Raw genomic sequence first — 12519 nt, 5'->3', positions numbered from 1 at the left:
TACTCCAAAAAACCTCCCACTAGGGATGTCTATGGTCTCTGCCCCACTTACGTAGGGGTATAAGTGGTACATGTAAGTGGAACATGTAGCTGGTCTTTCTGCAGCTAGCTAGCATCAGGTTGCTCCTTCAGAAGTCCAGACAGAACTCAAGTTTTTTGCTTCCATTCCCTCTGAAACTTGACAAGTACTTTGAGGGTCCCTCTGGATAAGATCCCCCCAAACCAAACTCCCCTCTAGCAAGCTGCAGAAGGACAGGTGCAAAGACCAGGAAATAACTTGCAGGAGAGAGGAGATGGGGTCTGCCCACATTAGAAGGCCAGGCTCCAAACTCAACTCTGCCCAGAATGCTCTGGGGGCAGGTTATACCTGGACCTCCATTTCCCTGGAATTGCAGGTATGAAGGGCGCTACAGACCAACTCTGTGATTTTCCAGTTGTTCTCGAATTCACTCTCTCTGAGAAAGCAACATGCTACCGAGCGAGGGAATCTGTGTGGGTGCTGTCAGGCGCTGGCCTTGCGTCCAGACCACGTGTGGCCCGGGGAGCTGGAGCAATAGTACCTATTCACCACACGCCTGCACTGGTCACACCTGACTGTACAGCACCACTGGAATTTGCAGTTACAGCTGCTGATGGCCTCAGTTCTTCTCTCTTCCACCTGCAGGCCGCACTCGGTACATAAGCGTCCACAGCTGCGCTGCTCCCACCGGGATGCGTTGCGGCTGTTCTGCAGACACTCCCGACCTTCTGTGCCAGAGATGCCCAGGCTGGAATTGCGGGTGCAGTAATCTGGCGACTCCTCTAGAAAGATCAGCTCTGCCTCTGCACTGGGAAGGAAGGCCTCAGCAGGTGCCCAGCGGCCCTCAGCGCTGTTGCCAGCCCTCAGCTGGCGCTTATCCATCTCAATTTTCAGGGCCCGGTCATACTTGGCCTTCAGGTAGTCCCCCATCTCCCGGAAGTCAGCCAGCTGCAGCCAGCAGGTCTGGATGCTGCAGCTCCCGGAGATGCCATGACATTTGCAGGTCCTTTTCATGATGGCTCGCACTGCCTTCAGAGAGAAAGAGAGAGAGGAGGACTCTGGGTAAGGAAGATGGAAGGCTAGCAATTAAATGGGATATTTTAGAGCTGTGCTGCTTAACTTTGGAGGAGCATCAGAATTCCCAGGGAGGTCTGTGAAAAACACTATTTCTGGGCCCCACTTCAGATCTTCTCAGTTGGAGTATTTGGAGGGTGTAAAGGCATTGGTTAGGGTAATTTTAAAGTGCCCTTGAGTATTCTTTGGGAAAATTGGGCAAATGTTGAGGAAGTTACAGGAATCAGGAAACCCAAGCTCTAGGCACAACTCCATCACTTGTGTAGCTTGTTTCTCTCTCTCACTGGAATAAGAATGATCAAGGGTACTGTGGAAATTAAGAAAATATGATCTTTGGCACTATTATTGTCTTCAAGGTAGGGGCTGGTGAGGGTTTGGATTTGTCCTCTCCCAGAGGGAAGGAAGCTCATGCAGTCTGAACCCCTATCCCTAAAGCAATTACTCATGTGTGTAATTGCCTTGAAAACCTCTTCCCTTGCTCTGGTCCAGGTCATGCAGGTATAGGTTCAAAGGGAAATTTTTATGCTCTAAGCTTTAAATCTAACTTGCTTCCAGATTTGAGTTCAGATTACTCCAGAAGTCTTGGGGCAGAATAGACCCTCCAGAGAAGCCTTGATCAGTCCCAATCCCTTGAAGTCCAGACAGATCTTAGGATACAGGTTAGATGATAACCACCTCCCCATTAATTTCCTAGAACACACAATTGAAATGGTTAAAATTTTAAGTCATGAGAGCAAGGCTTTGGTGTACTGTATTGTTCTGGGTTCTCAGAAACTTGCCTGTGGAAGGGGCTAAACCACAAAGATGAGTGATAAGATTAAAGTAGAAGATCTGAATTTATGGCCTGGTTCTGATGCTTTTTAGTTCTGTTGCCTTGTCCAAGCCACTTGGCTCAGCCTGAACTGCCTTTGTCATCCAGAGAAGGGGATAGCCATCCCAGTCCTGATAGGTGGTTTAAGGATGACACATGGGTATGAGACAGCTCTTGGTAAGCTGTAAGTTGTAAGTGTTCAGATGTGAGGTCCTTGCCAGTACTGACCCTGATAGTTCACTCACGGACTCCTATACCTACCAGTCTGCCTGCCCTGTTGTTGTGAAGATTCATCAGGGCTCTAGCGTCCTTTCCCTTTTCCAAGCTGTCCACAAAGAGTTTGGAGATCCTTTCCCCAAATTCCACATTGTCGCTGCAGCCTCCCCAGATCCAGCCATGACCTCCTGCATGTAAGGAAAGATTAAGTTCTACACATATTTCCCTGCTAAGTTTCAGGAGGAGTCAAGGTTACTTTGGCTAACATAGCTAAACCATCCCCCAAGAGCTCTAGAAGCGTCTAAAGCTGCAGGTGAGACCAGGAAGTAGAGGTGCTCAGAGTGGATGGGTGAGGTCCTTTTCACAAAGACAACTGCCTACCGTTCAGATACTTTCCATCTCCAAGCAATTAGTCTCTACAGGCTCAGAAGTGTAGGCATACTGAGCCGGGCCTAGGTGATCTTAGAAGTTCATTGTAGCTCAAACATTCTGGAATTCTGCATCATTACCCTACAGTAGTCTTGTAGAGCCATCTCCTCCCTCTTTGATGACAAATCCGAGTCTTCTAGATGGTCTGCAAATAACTGAGTAGCTCTGGATACTCAGTTAGCTTTACGAGGTAACTGGGTTAGCTTTAAGCTCTCTGGTCTTCTCATTCCTAGAGGTCTTGTTGGCTTTAGAGCTCAGTGTTACTTGGTGATCCTAGATTCATGGACCCAGCTCATCTCTTGGAAGTGTATAGGTCCAGGAGCTCCCACCAAGAAGTTGCTGCCAGCATCTAGGGCTTTGAGGGACCTGTGTGTCCCTTAGCCTTTTCCTGGAAGATCTTAGCCTGCATGTAGCTCTGCCTTCCTCACGTCTTCACCCACATCAGAGAGTACAACTTACCCGTTTTTCCATTTTTCGACTCATCGCAGCCACAGTTTTCAAAATCGCCCATGCTACAGTTCTTGGTGATGGTGTACATGACTCCTGCAGAGCTGATGGCATGAATGAAAGAAGTCTCCCTGGTGGCTTTGGAGAGAAAGAGGGGACTGGAAACTTGGACCCTGATGACCCAAAGGAGAGGCTGTGGAAAAGTAATTGTTTCTCTCCCTTGGTCCCTGCCCCTTTGGGTTTAAGAGGAGGTTCTTCTCTTTGAGAGAACAGTGTATGTCTTTCTAATATCCTTATGTCTTTCAGGCAGACATGACTATCCCCATGGGGATGGGGATGGTAAAATCCACACAGACAGTGATGGGACCAAGGGCACTCTCTTCACTATTTGTATTGGGACCAAGACCCTGCTTTCATGAAATCCTGCCTGGCCTTCTGTTCATTAGCTACTGCTTCTGTGCCTTTGGGCAATGGGGTCTTAGGGCCGTGGAGCTGGCTTAGGAAAGAGAGAAGGGCCTTTTCTTCCTTCTGACATGAATCAGGAACTATGTAATAATCATAATGATCATGACTACCATTTACTGAACTTGTGTCTTACCAAACTCTTTAAAAAACATCATCTCATTTCATTTCTACACACTCCCCATTCTGTCTGCATACCCCATAGGAAGACGCTTCTCTTTATCCACATCTTTACTCTCTTCCCCCTACCTCTTCTCAGGAACCTCTCTATTGTTTGTATATAAATGGCCTTTATGTGAACTACTACATACAATTATAAAGAGCTGCAAGGTGCACACACACACACACACACACACACACACACACCCCACATGACCCAGCTCAGTGTGATCTTTCAACTTCTCTGTTGTTGGGATTTTATGACAGCTGGGCAGATGGGAAACTCCTTAGGGGCTGCAAACACAAAGCCCTTGTTTTTATTTCATGCAACTCAGTGCAAGGTAGGTGTATACAAATACACAAATATAGGCCTACATTTAAAAAATAGAGAAATAATTACATTTGTATGGAAATAGTGTTGTTTTCACCTCATTCGACTCTTACAGTACACCTGGTGTACTAAACATAGCTGGCTTTATTGACCCCATGACAAAACTGGGGTTGAGAGAGGATGTAACTCACTCAGGGTTTCACAGTAAGGAAGTGGCAGATGAGCAGACCACTGATAAGTTTTTCATTTCACTGTGCATAGAGATGTCATACATACAACACATACACATACTGTAAGCTCACCTCCATGCACATACACCCCTTTGTGCAGGTGCACAAACTTACCACTTCTCAGCCTGTTGTGCGTGGAGAGCTGGAGAGCATTTTCTGGGCAGTTCCAGCGTTCCCAAGCAAATTGGAACTTACACTCCTCAATGCCACTCTGGGCACCCAGGGCCACGCTGGTCGTGTAGGTCAGGTAGGCCTGGCAAAGGGAAAGGGCTATGAAGGTCAGCCCTGGCTCTGCTCAGTTCTTTTGGGGTTTGGGGGAATAGGCAGGACTCAAATGGGTTAGCTCTCCAGGAAGGAACAATTATGGGTTCCTCTGGGTGGGGGACTTCTGGCCCTGTCTCCCCTCCCCTCTTTTCTTTCCCCAAAAGAGTTCCCTTAGGAACCTGGATGGGTAAAAACAGGAGCCAGAGACCATCCTACCTTGGGACCTGTTATCAGGAAATTGTTCACTGACCTATCAAAAAGAGAAAAAGTGAGGCAGTGGTGAATGGGGATGAGATAATGGGGGTTTCCTCAGTGGGGAGTGGGGAAGGTGGCACAGGGGAAGGACTTACCAGGCAGAGGCACTGAAGGTGGCATAGCATATGCCCACAGCTACCCTGAGCATAAACAGGTCTTCCATGTCCTTGCTCACTCCCAGAGGACCAGGTCCAGCCCAGGGCCAACTCCAGAGAAGTGAGAAGAGGGCAGGATCCTTCTCAGTATTTATGTGGGGGAAATTCTGAATGGCCAAGGGGGAAAAATCAACAGCTCTTCTCATTTGTCCCTTACTGGCAGGGCTGCAGGAGGCCCTGACCCAATGGGGGACCAGGAAGGAAGGACTCAGCCCAAAGCCTCCAAGGAAAGCCCCGCCTCACCCCGCCCCACCAGCCCTTCTTCCCTCCCAGGCTGACAGAGGGGCTGAAGCCTTTCGCTACCCTTGAGGTTTCTTTCCTCTATAAATCAGACTTGTCTCTTCCAGCTCCATGGCTCATTTCTCAGAATCTTGTAGCCTGGAGCAGATGAGGTTCCCAACACTGAGGGTAGGTCAACAATTCCTCAGAGCTACAGTGTCCTCATCTGTCACTGAGACCCTCACTCTCTGTCCTGCCTTCTTCCCCAAGGTGTTAGTAATTATAGGGGAACCCTATTTGGGGCACTCTCCTACTCATTTTACCAAAATAAGTGAATACATCTTACCCACCTTCTTCCTTGGTGACTGTAAAGTTATGGAATCATGGGACTGTGGGACAGAAACACTTCAGAGGACCTCTCTGTAATAGGCCCTTCTACCATGTTCTAGCAAAGTAAGTTCTGGTAAATTTCCTTCATTCATAGTCGGTCTTCATTTCATATGTGAGAATCAACCTTTGGGTCACCCAGGGCTGTATTTGAAAAAGCTAATGCCTTTCTGATCCTGTTTTGTTGCCAGGACATCAGCTCCTTAGGCAGGAATCTTTATTTTCCTTTTTTTTTTTTTTTTGTTATTATTATTATTTTTAAAGTAATCTCTGCACTCAGCTTAGGGCTCAAACTTGTGATCCCGAGATCAAGAGTCTCATGTTCTACCAACTGAGCCAGACAGGTACCCCAGGAATCTTGTTTTAGGTTCACTTAAGTGCTTGAAAAGATGCCTGGATGAACAAACAGATGAATAAAAGAAATTGCGATCCATAGTAGGGACCCGAGACACCATTCAGGTAAGATTCTTGGGACTGCAGTGAAGGGGTGGAGATCGTCCTCTTTTCCTGGGCAGGGGAAGGCAGCCCAGAGAGACTCAGAGGAAAGTACAAACAGGGGTTCACCATCCTGACTCATTAGTCTGTGACTATGGATGTCCAGATCACATCCCAGCTTCCCAGGGCCTGATTTGGGTGAGAAAGGGAGCTCAGACATCCCCCACTGAAGGAGTTCCAGGGACCAAGGAGTCCTCAGGCTTTTTTACTTATTAGAGCAGTGCACTCAAGCTTGGACTAGGATTGGCGTCAGTCTATAAGCTGTTAACTGTTACCTAAGTACAGAAGGGCAAGTGTTTAGAAATATTTATAACAACTTGATGTAGAAATTTTATGTATTTATTTTATTAATTTTAAAAATGAGATTTATTTATTTAAGTGGGCTCCACACCCAGCATGGAGCTCGACACAGGTCTTGAACTCACAATCCTGAGATCAAGACCTGAGCCAAAATCAAGAGTTGGACATTTAATCAACTAAGCCACCCAGGCACCTTGATGAAGTAATTTTAGATATGCTGGATCTAATAATACGACATTGGACTGCTATTTTGTTGTTGTTGTTGTTGCTTGTGTTTTTGTTTTTAAAATTTTATGTATTTATTTTTGTCAAAGAGAGCTCAAGTAGAGGGAGCAGCAGGCAGAGGGAGAGGCAGTGTCCTCGATGAGCAGGGAGCCTGATGTGGGACTCGATGCCAGGCCCCCGGGGTCATGATCTGAGCCAAAGGCATCTGCCTTTGGTGTCCCAGGGGGCTCCTACTTTGTGTATATTTTTTGTTTCATTTTTCTAAGAGGATTGGTGCGAATGTCACAAATGCAAAATGTCTTTAATGGACTACAGCTCTGCCTCTCAGCCCCCTGAGAAGCTATCTTCCCTTGTTTGCTTATGAGCTTCTCTCGTTGGGGAAAAGAAGTATCTGAGACTTGAGTCACTTAGGAAAAGCCCACTAAGTTTGTTTCCTATTTTCCCCAGTCAAGAATTTAATGTTTAACTTTTCCTTCTTAAGACAGCAGGGTTGATTTCCATGCCACTTACTGTTTGGTCAGAACAGAGTTAGCATTAGCTCTGAGGTAATCTCCTTGTGCCCCTTGAAAGAGTTTTAGGAATGACCCCACATTCACTTCCTGTGTATGAGCAACTGGGTCTTACTATCCTATGTCCCCCATTGCACCTGTCATTTAAGTTGGTACTCTACAAAAATATTCTTTTTTTTCCCTAGGAAGCGGAGGGAAAGGTAGTAGGCTTTTTATGTGCAAACTTTGTATATACTTCTGCTCAGATTCTATAAAGTTCTCATAATTTCTGTAAAAACAATTTAGGATGGGGTGCCTGGGTGGCTTAGTTGGTTAAGCAGCTGTGTTCAGCTCAGGTCAGGGTCCTGGGATGGAGCCCTACATCAGGCTCCCTGTTCAGCAGAGAGCCCTCTTCTCCCTTCTGCTGCTCCCCCTGCTTGTGCTCTCTTTCTCTGTGTCGGATAAGTAGATAGAATCTTTTAAAAAGATGGGGCACCTGGGTGGCTCAGTGGGTTAAGCCGCTGCCTTCAGCTCAGGTCATGATCCCAGGGTCCTGGCATCGAGCCCTGCACTGGGCTCTCTTCCCAGTGGGGAGCCTGCTACTCCCTCACTCTCTGCCTGCCTCTCTGCCTACTTGTGATCTCTCTCTGTCAAGTAAATTAAAAAAAAAAAAAAAAAAGAATTTAGGATGTTGAAGAATGGACTTTACTCCCGGGTATTAGGAGGTCTGGGCTTTGGCCACTAATTTGTTGTGTGACCTTGGGTAAGCTATTTACTACCGCATGGACTCAGTTTTTTCATCTGTAAAATGAAGGAATGGGGGCAATTTTGAACACTGAATGACCTCTAGAGACTTTCCCAGTTTTCTACATGCTGTAATCCTACTTTCAGGGTTTATAGAATTTACTAATCCCTGAGGTAATTATAGACTGAAGTGGGGAAGTCTTGTTTTCATCAGCTGTTTGAATGGAATCTTTTTAATCTTTTAATCCTTTAGTTGCCTGTCAGGATAGACCTGGAAGATAGGTACCCAGAAGACCACCAGTGCTTGCTTCAGAGTGCTTTGGGGCTATGTCTACATAAGACCCCTGCACTCGACTGATTAAAGTCCTTCATGTGGACAGAGGGTCCCCCGAAAGGAGAGATGAACAGAGATAGGCAGTTCACGTTGGAGTCTACAAATCATTTGCAGTCACTGTACCTTCATTTCCTTAATCCCAGCTCCATTATCTCATTAATTTTTTTTTTTTTTCAGAGAAGAGGGGAGAGGCAAACACAGAGGGAGAATCTTAAGCAGGCTCCACACGCAGTGAAGAGCTAGATATGAAGCTGGATATGAAGACCTTGATCTCACAACCCTGAGATCATGACCTGAGTGGAAATCAAGAGTCAAATGCTTAACTGACTGAGCCACTCAGATGCTCTCCTCCTTTTTTTAAAAAGGTGCCACCCTCAACATGGAGCTTGAACTCACAGCTTTGAGATTAAGAGTTGTGTGCTCTACACACTAAGCTAGCAATGCACCTTTATCTCTTTAGTTATTAAGGGTGTGGTCCAACTCTTGGTTTTTCTTTTCCAGGGAGGGAAATCTGGATCTGAAGACCAGAGCAGACAATGAAAGGAAGGTAAAGTGTATCACAAGGCAATGGTGTCTTTGAACAGGGAGTGTGCTAGCAAATAGGTGTTTAACAATCAGCTCTAGAGTGACAGGAGCCATGATTGGGAGTGTTTGCTGATTGCCATGGTGTTCAAACTACCAATGTAGACTTGGGAAGAAATGAACAGTACCACATCATTATATACTATTCTATCATATGGATGTAATAGATGTAAATAACCTACAGAGTATAGATAATAAAATGTCAGAAAACAATTAGGAAAAGATGAATTTTGAGTACTTGTTACCTTTGTTTCTAATATAATTTAATTGGTTATATAATTTAATTTTTTAAAAGATTTTATTTTTAAGTAATCTCTACCCCCAACCTGGGGCTTCACTCATGACGCTAAGATCAAGAGTCACATGCTTTATCAAATGAGCCAGCCAGGAGACCCTATGTAATTTAATTTTTAGTAATGACTTGTTTAACAACTGGTGTGCAAGATTCCTGAAAATTTGCCTATCAGCTTTTTGAGCTGGGATGTACTGCCCCCAGCATACGGTTGGAGCCCTGTACCCTCCCTGCAGGCTCCTGGGAGATACAGTGCAAAAGATTTCTATGTGGAATTGAACCCCACTGTTCATCAATTCCAGTTATAGGCAAGGCTTTAACCCTTGCTGAGCCATAGTCTTGCTACCTGCCCTCAAGGGGCTTGGTATCTAGTAATTAGAGGCTAAGGTGTGTATTTAACTATAATGTAGGGCAGAAAGTGGAATACAATGAATAAATGCACGTACCTCTGGACAGGTATTCACAGAGCTAGAAAGGAGGTAGGATCAGATAATCCTGGAGATCCCTTCTACCTTTATTGTTCAGGGATGTTGAGGTTTCAAGAGTCCTAGGGGAAGCTGAGGACTATGATCAATGAGGAATAAACCGGAGTCACCCTTGTGCCCGGCTTCAGAAAATCTAGAGGCCATTCATGGAACCAAGAGTGTTTGAGCTAGAGGGTCCTGTTTTATAACATACATGAGGCCCAGAAACAAGGGACGTACTCAGGGTCACACATCAAGTTGAGGCCAAGAAAACTTGGATCCTGCCATCCAGGTTTGCTCTGGATCGAGGGTTTTCCCATGAAGTGGGGCTTCCAGTGCTTGAACCAGGACAGTGCTGGGCAAAGCAGGTGGTTGGTCACCCTACAATGATGATAGTGTGCATCTTACGCCAATATTTCTTTCCGCATGTGCACTCTCACTAAACTCCCCAATCCCTGGTTCCCCTATATATCTTTTCCCAGGCTTCAGCCCAGGCTCTGACCCTACTAGCACTTCTTTAGACTGTAGGGCAGGTTGGGGTAGGGGCAGTGGAGTGAGAGGGTGGAGAGAAGGTAGAGGTAGCTGAAAATTCCAGAAGAGAAAGAGATAGGATTTCTGACTTTTTGCACTTCTCTGCTAATTAGCTAAGGGGGCATGGGGGAGGGTGGAGGGTGGGGGGTAGGGGTGGGGGTAGGTGGGGAGAATGAGCCCCATGCATATTCTTCTAAAATGTCACACTGAGCAAATCTCAGTGTTTTTTTCAATCTCTGGTCTCCACCCTTTCACCTTGGAAACTGGTCTTTTCCTGCCCCCTGGGGACCCTTGACTCCCTGTCCAAATGCCATGGATGCTTGAGGTCCTGGTCATCCCTTTAGCCCACCAGTTTAGCTTCAGTGGCTTGCAAAAACTCCTCAGCAATATGTCCAAGGAAGGAAGAGGAGAATACTTTAAGATCTCCCTTTCAGATCCAGAGGGGCAGGTGGAAGAAAAAAAGAGGCCCTCCTGTGTGTAAAATGGGAACAGTTGGTTGTCTGTTAAACACGTGGGTGGCAGGGCTGGCGTACATTACAGGGGATGAATCTGCAAGCCATAACTAGATTTGTTTCATGTTTGAAGATGCTTCATTATTCTGGAAGCTCCTTAGGGGTAGGCCCTCTCAATCCCAGCCACAGGGGGACCTCTCCCAGGAAAGCGGCATCTTTCTCCCACTGGATTGAAGTGCCCAGATAGCAGAAGCTACGTCTTCACTCCTAGCCTAGGAAGGTTTGGAGTTGGAGGGGCTCCTCCGAGGAGAGATTTCAGAGGGTTAAAACCCCTGCATTCTGTTTTCTATTCTCTCACTGTTCTAAACTCCCATCTCTAGACCCTGGATAGGACACAGAAATTCCCAATTAATGTTTCTCGATTGATCGCTGCGGAAGAAAGTATGGAGATGATTGTGGGATTTATTAGTTTTCAGAGAAATATTCATCCATCTCTCCATTTATCCATTCTAAAAATATTTATCTACTGTTTCAGGCCAGTACTCAACGCTTACGAGTCTAATATGAATTATCCTTAGTTGATGTATTTATCCTGGACATGCTCTCAGTCTGGTCTGAAAGAGTAATGTAAATTTATAACAATACAATGAGATAAAGTACTCTGTTGAAGCTGGAAAGAAGAGTAAAGAGGGGGATAAAAAAATCCATAGAAATGGGACTTCTGAGAGAGAGCTGCCATCTGGTGGCGGTAGATGGTACAACAGGCTCCTTGTTGACTGATGGAAGCTTCACTAATTCCAATTCCAGCCTGTATGAGGACCTGCCTAATGGGTAGCCAGCCAGCCAGCCCATTGATTGGCAATGGGGGGGGGGGCATATAAAACTTCTTCTTCTTCTTTTTTTTTTTTTTAAATATTTTATTCATTTATTTGACAGAGATCACAAGTAGGCAAAGAGGCAGGCAGAGAGAGAGGGGGAGGCAGGATCCCCGCTGAGCAGAGAGAGCCAGATGTGGAACTCGATTCCAGGACCCTGAGATCGTGACCTGAGCCAAAGGCAGAGGCTTAACCCACTGAGCCATCCATGAGCCCCTCTTTTTTTTTTTTTAAGAGTCAGTAGACTTCATTTCAAATATATATATATATATGCACAGACACACACAGACACACACACACACACACATATATACATATATATATATATATTTAAATATTTTATTTATTTATTTAAGCGAGAGAGAGCATGAGCCAGGTGAGGGGCAGAGAGACAGACAAAATCCCTGTTGAGCAGGGAGCCCAGCGTGGGGCTTGAGCCCAGGGACCTGGGTTCATGATCTGAGCCAAAAGCAGAAGCTTAGCTGACTGAGCCACCCAGGCACCCCTATACATGTTATTTTAATTTAATTTAATTCAATTTTTTTAAGTAGGCTCCATGCCCAGCGTGGGGCTTGATCTCACAAACCTGAGACCAAGAGTCACATGCTCTACCAACTGAGCCAATCAGGTGTCCTTATACGTATGTAATTAAAAAAAATAAAACTGTGGTTTTGTTTTTGTTGTTGTTTTTAGATTTTATTTACTTATTTGACAGAGAGAGAGAGAGACAGCAAGAGAGGGAACACAAGCAGGGGAAGTGGGAGAGGAAGAAGCAGGCTTCCCACCAAGCAGGGAGCCTGATGCAGGATTCAAATCTCAGGACCCTGGGATCATGACCTGAGCTGAAGGCAGATGCTTAACAAATAAGCCACTCGGGTGCCCCAGAACTGTGTTGTTATTCTTCAACGTGGTTTTATTTTGTTTGTTTGTTTTGTTTTTTCCTCAACTTGGCTTTTAAATTTCTACCTCAGAGACCCCTTTCTGTGACACTACAAAACAATCTACCTTGTTTTTTCTTAATTTTTATATTAAATAAAAAACATGCTCCTAAAAGTTAAACATTGGATAGGATTTGTTTAGAAAAGCTGCAGCCTTCTTCAACTATACAGCCTTTTTCCTCTCAAGAAGCAACAACTTTCAGTAGTTTTTTTATTTGATGCTATTACTAGTGCTTCCATATTTCTTTTTAAAAGGATTTTATTTTATTTATTTTTTAAGATTTTTTAAAAAAGATTATTTATTTATTTATTTGGCAGACAGAGATCACAAGTAGGCAGAGA

General features: G+C 45.2%; 1 protein-coding gene across 1 annotated transcript; it reads right to left on the bottom strand.

Moving 5' to 3' along the window:
- Positions 1-501: 501 nt before the first annotated feature.
- On the bottom strand, positions 502-4859 carry WNT8A (Wnt family member 8A). The gene is made up of 6 exons (XM_059416348.1): positions 4792-4859; positions 4658-4691; positions 4292-4430; positions 3008-3133; positions 2165-2307; positions 502-1047 (listed from the first exon to the last, which is right to left on the bottom strand). The coding sequence occupies exons 1-6, from the start codon at positions 4857-4859 to the stop codon at positions 502-504; spliced, it is 1056 nt and encodes a 351-aa protein (XP_059272331.1).
- Between the last annotated feature and the right edge of the window lie 7660 nt (positions 4860-12519).

This window comes from Mustela nigripes, chromosome 12, assembly GCF_022355385.1.
Source record: "Mustela nigripes isolate SB6536 chromosome 12, MUSNIG.SB6536, whole genome shotgun sequence".
Lineage (NCBI taxonomy): Eukaryota > Metazoa > Chordata > Mammalia > Carnivora > Mustelidae > Mustela > Mustela nigripes.
Note: the sequence above shows the minus strand (reverse complement) of the source record. Positions and strands in the feature narration are given on the sequence as shown.

Bases quoted from the DNA above. Each gene is read 5' to 3' on its own strand.
- WNT8A (XM_059416348.1), bottom strand. From the start codon at position 4,859: ATGGAAGACCTGTTTATGCTCAGGGTAGCTGTGGGCATATGCTATGCC. The intron at 4,692-4,791 runs GTAAGTCCTTCC...TCTTTTTGATAG, and splicing joins ACCTTCAGTGCCTCTGCCTG to GTCAGTGAACAATTTCCTGA. The intron at 3,134-4,291 runs GTAAGTTTGTGC...TTCTCTCCAAAG, and splicing joins GCACAACAGGCTGAGAAGTG to CCACCAGGGAGACTTCTTTC.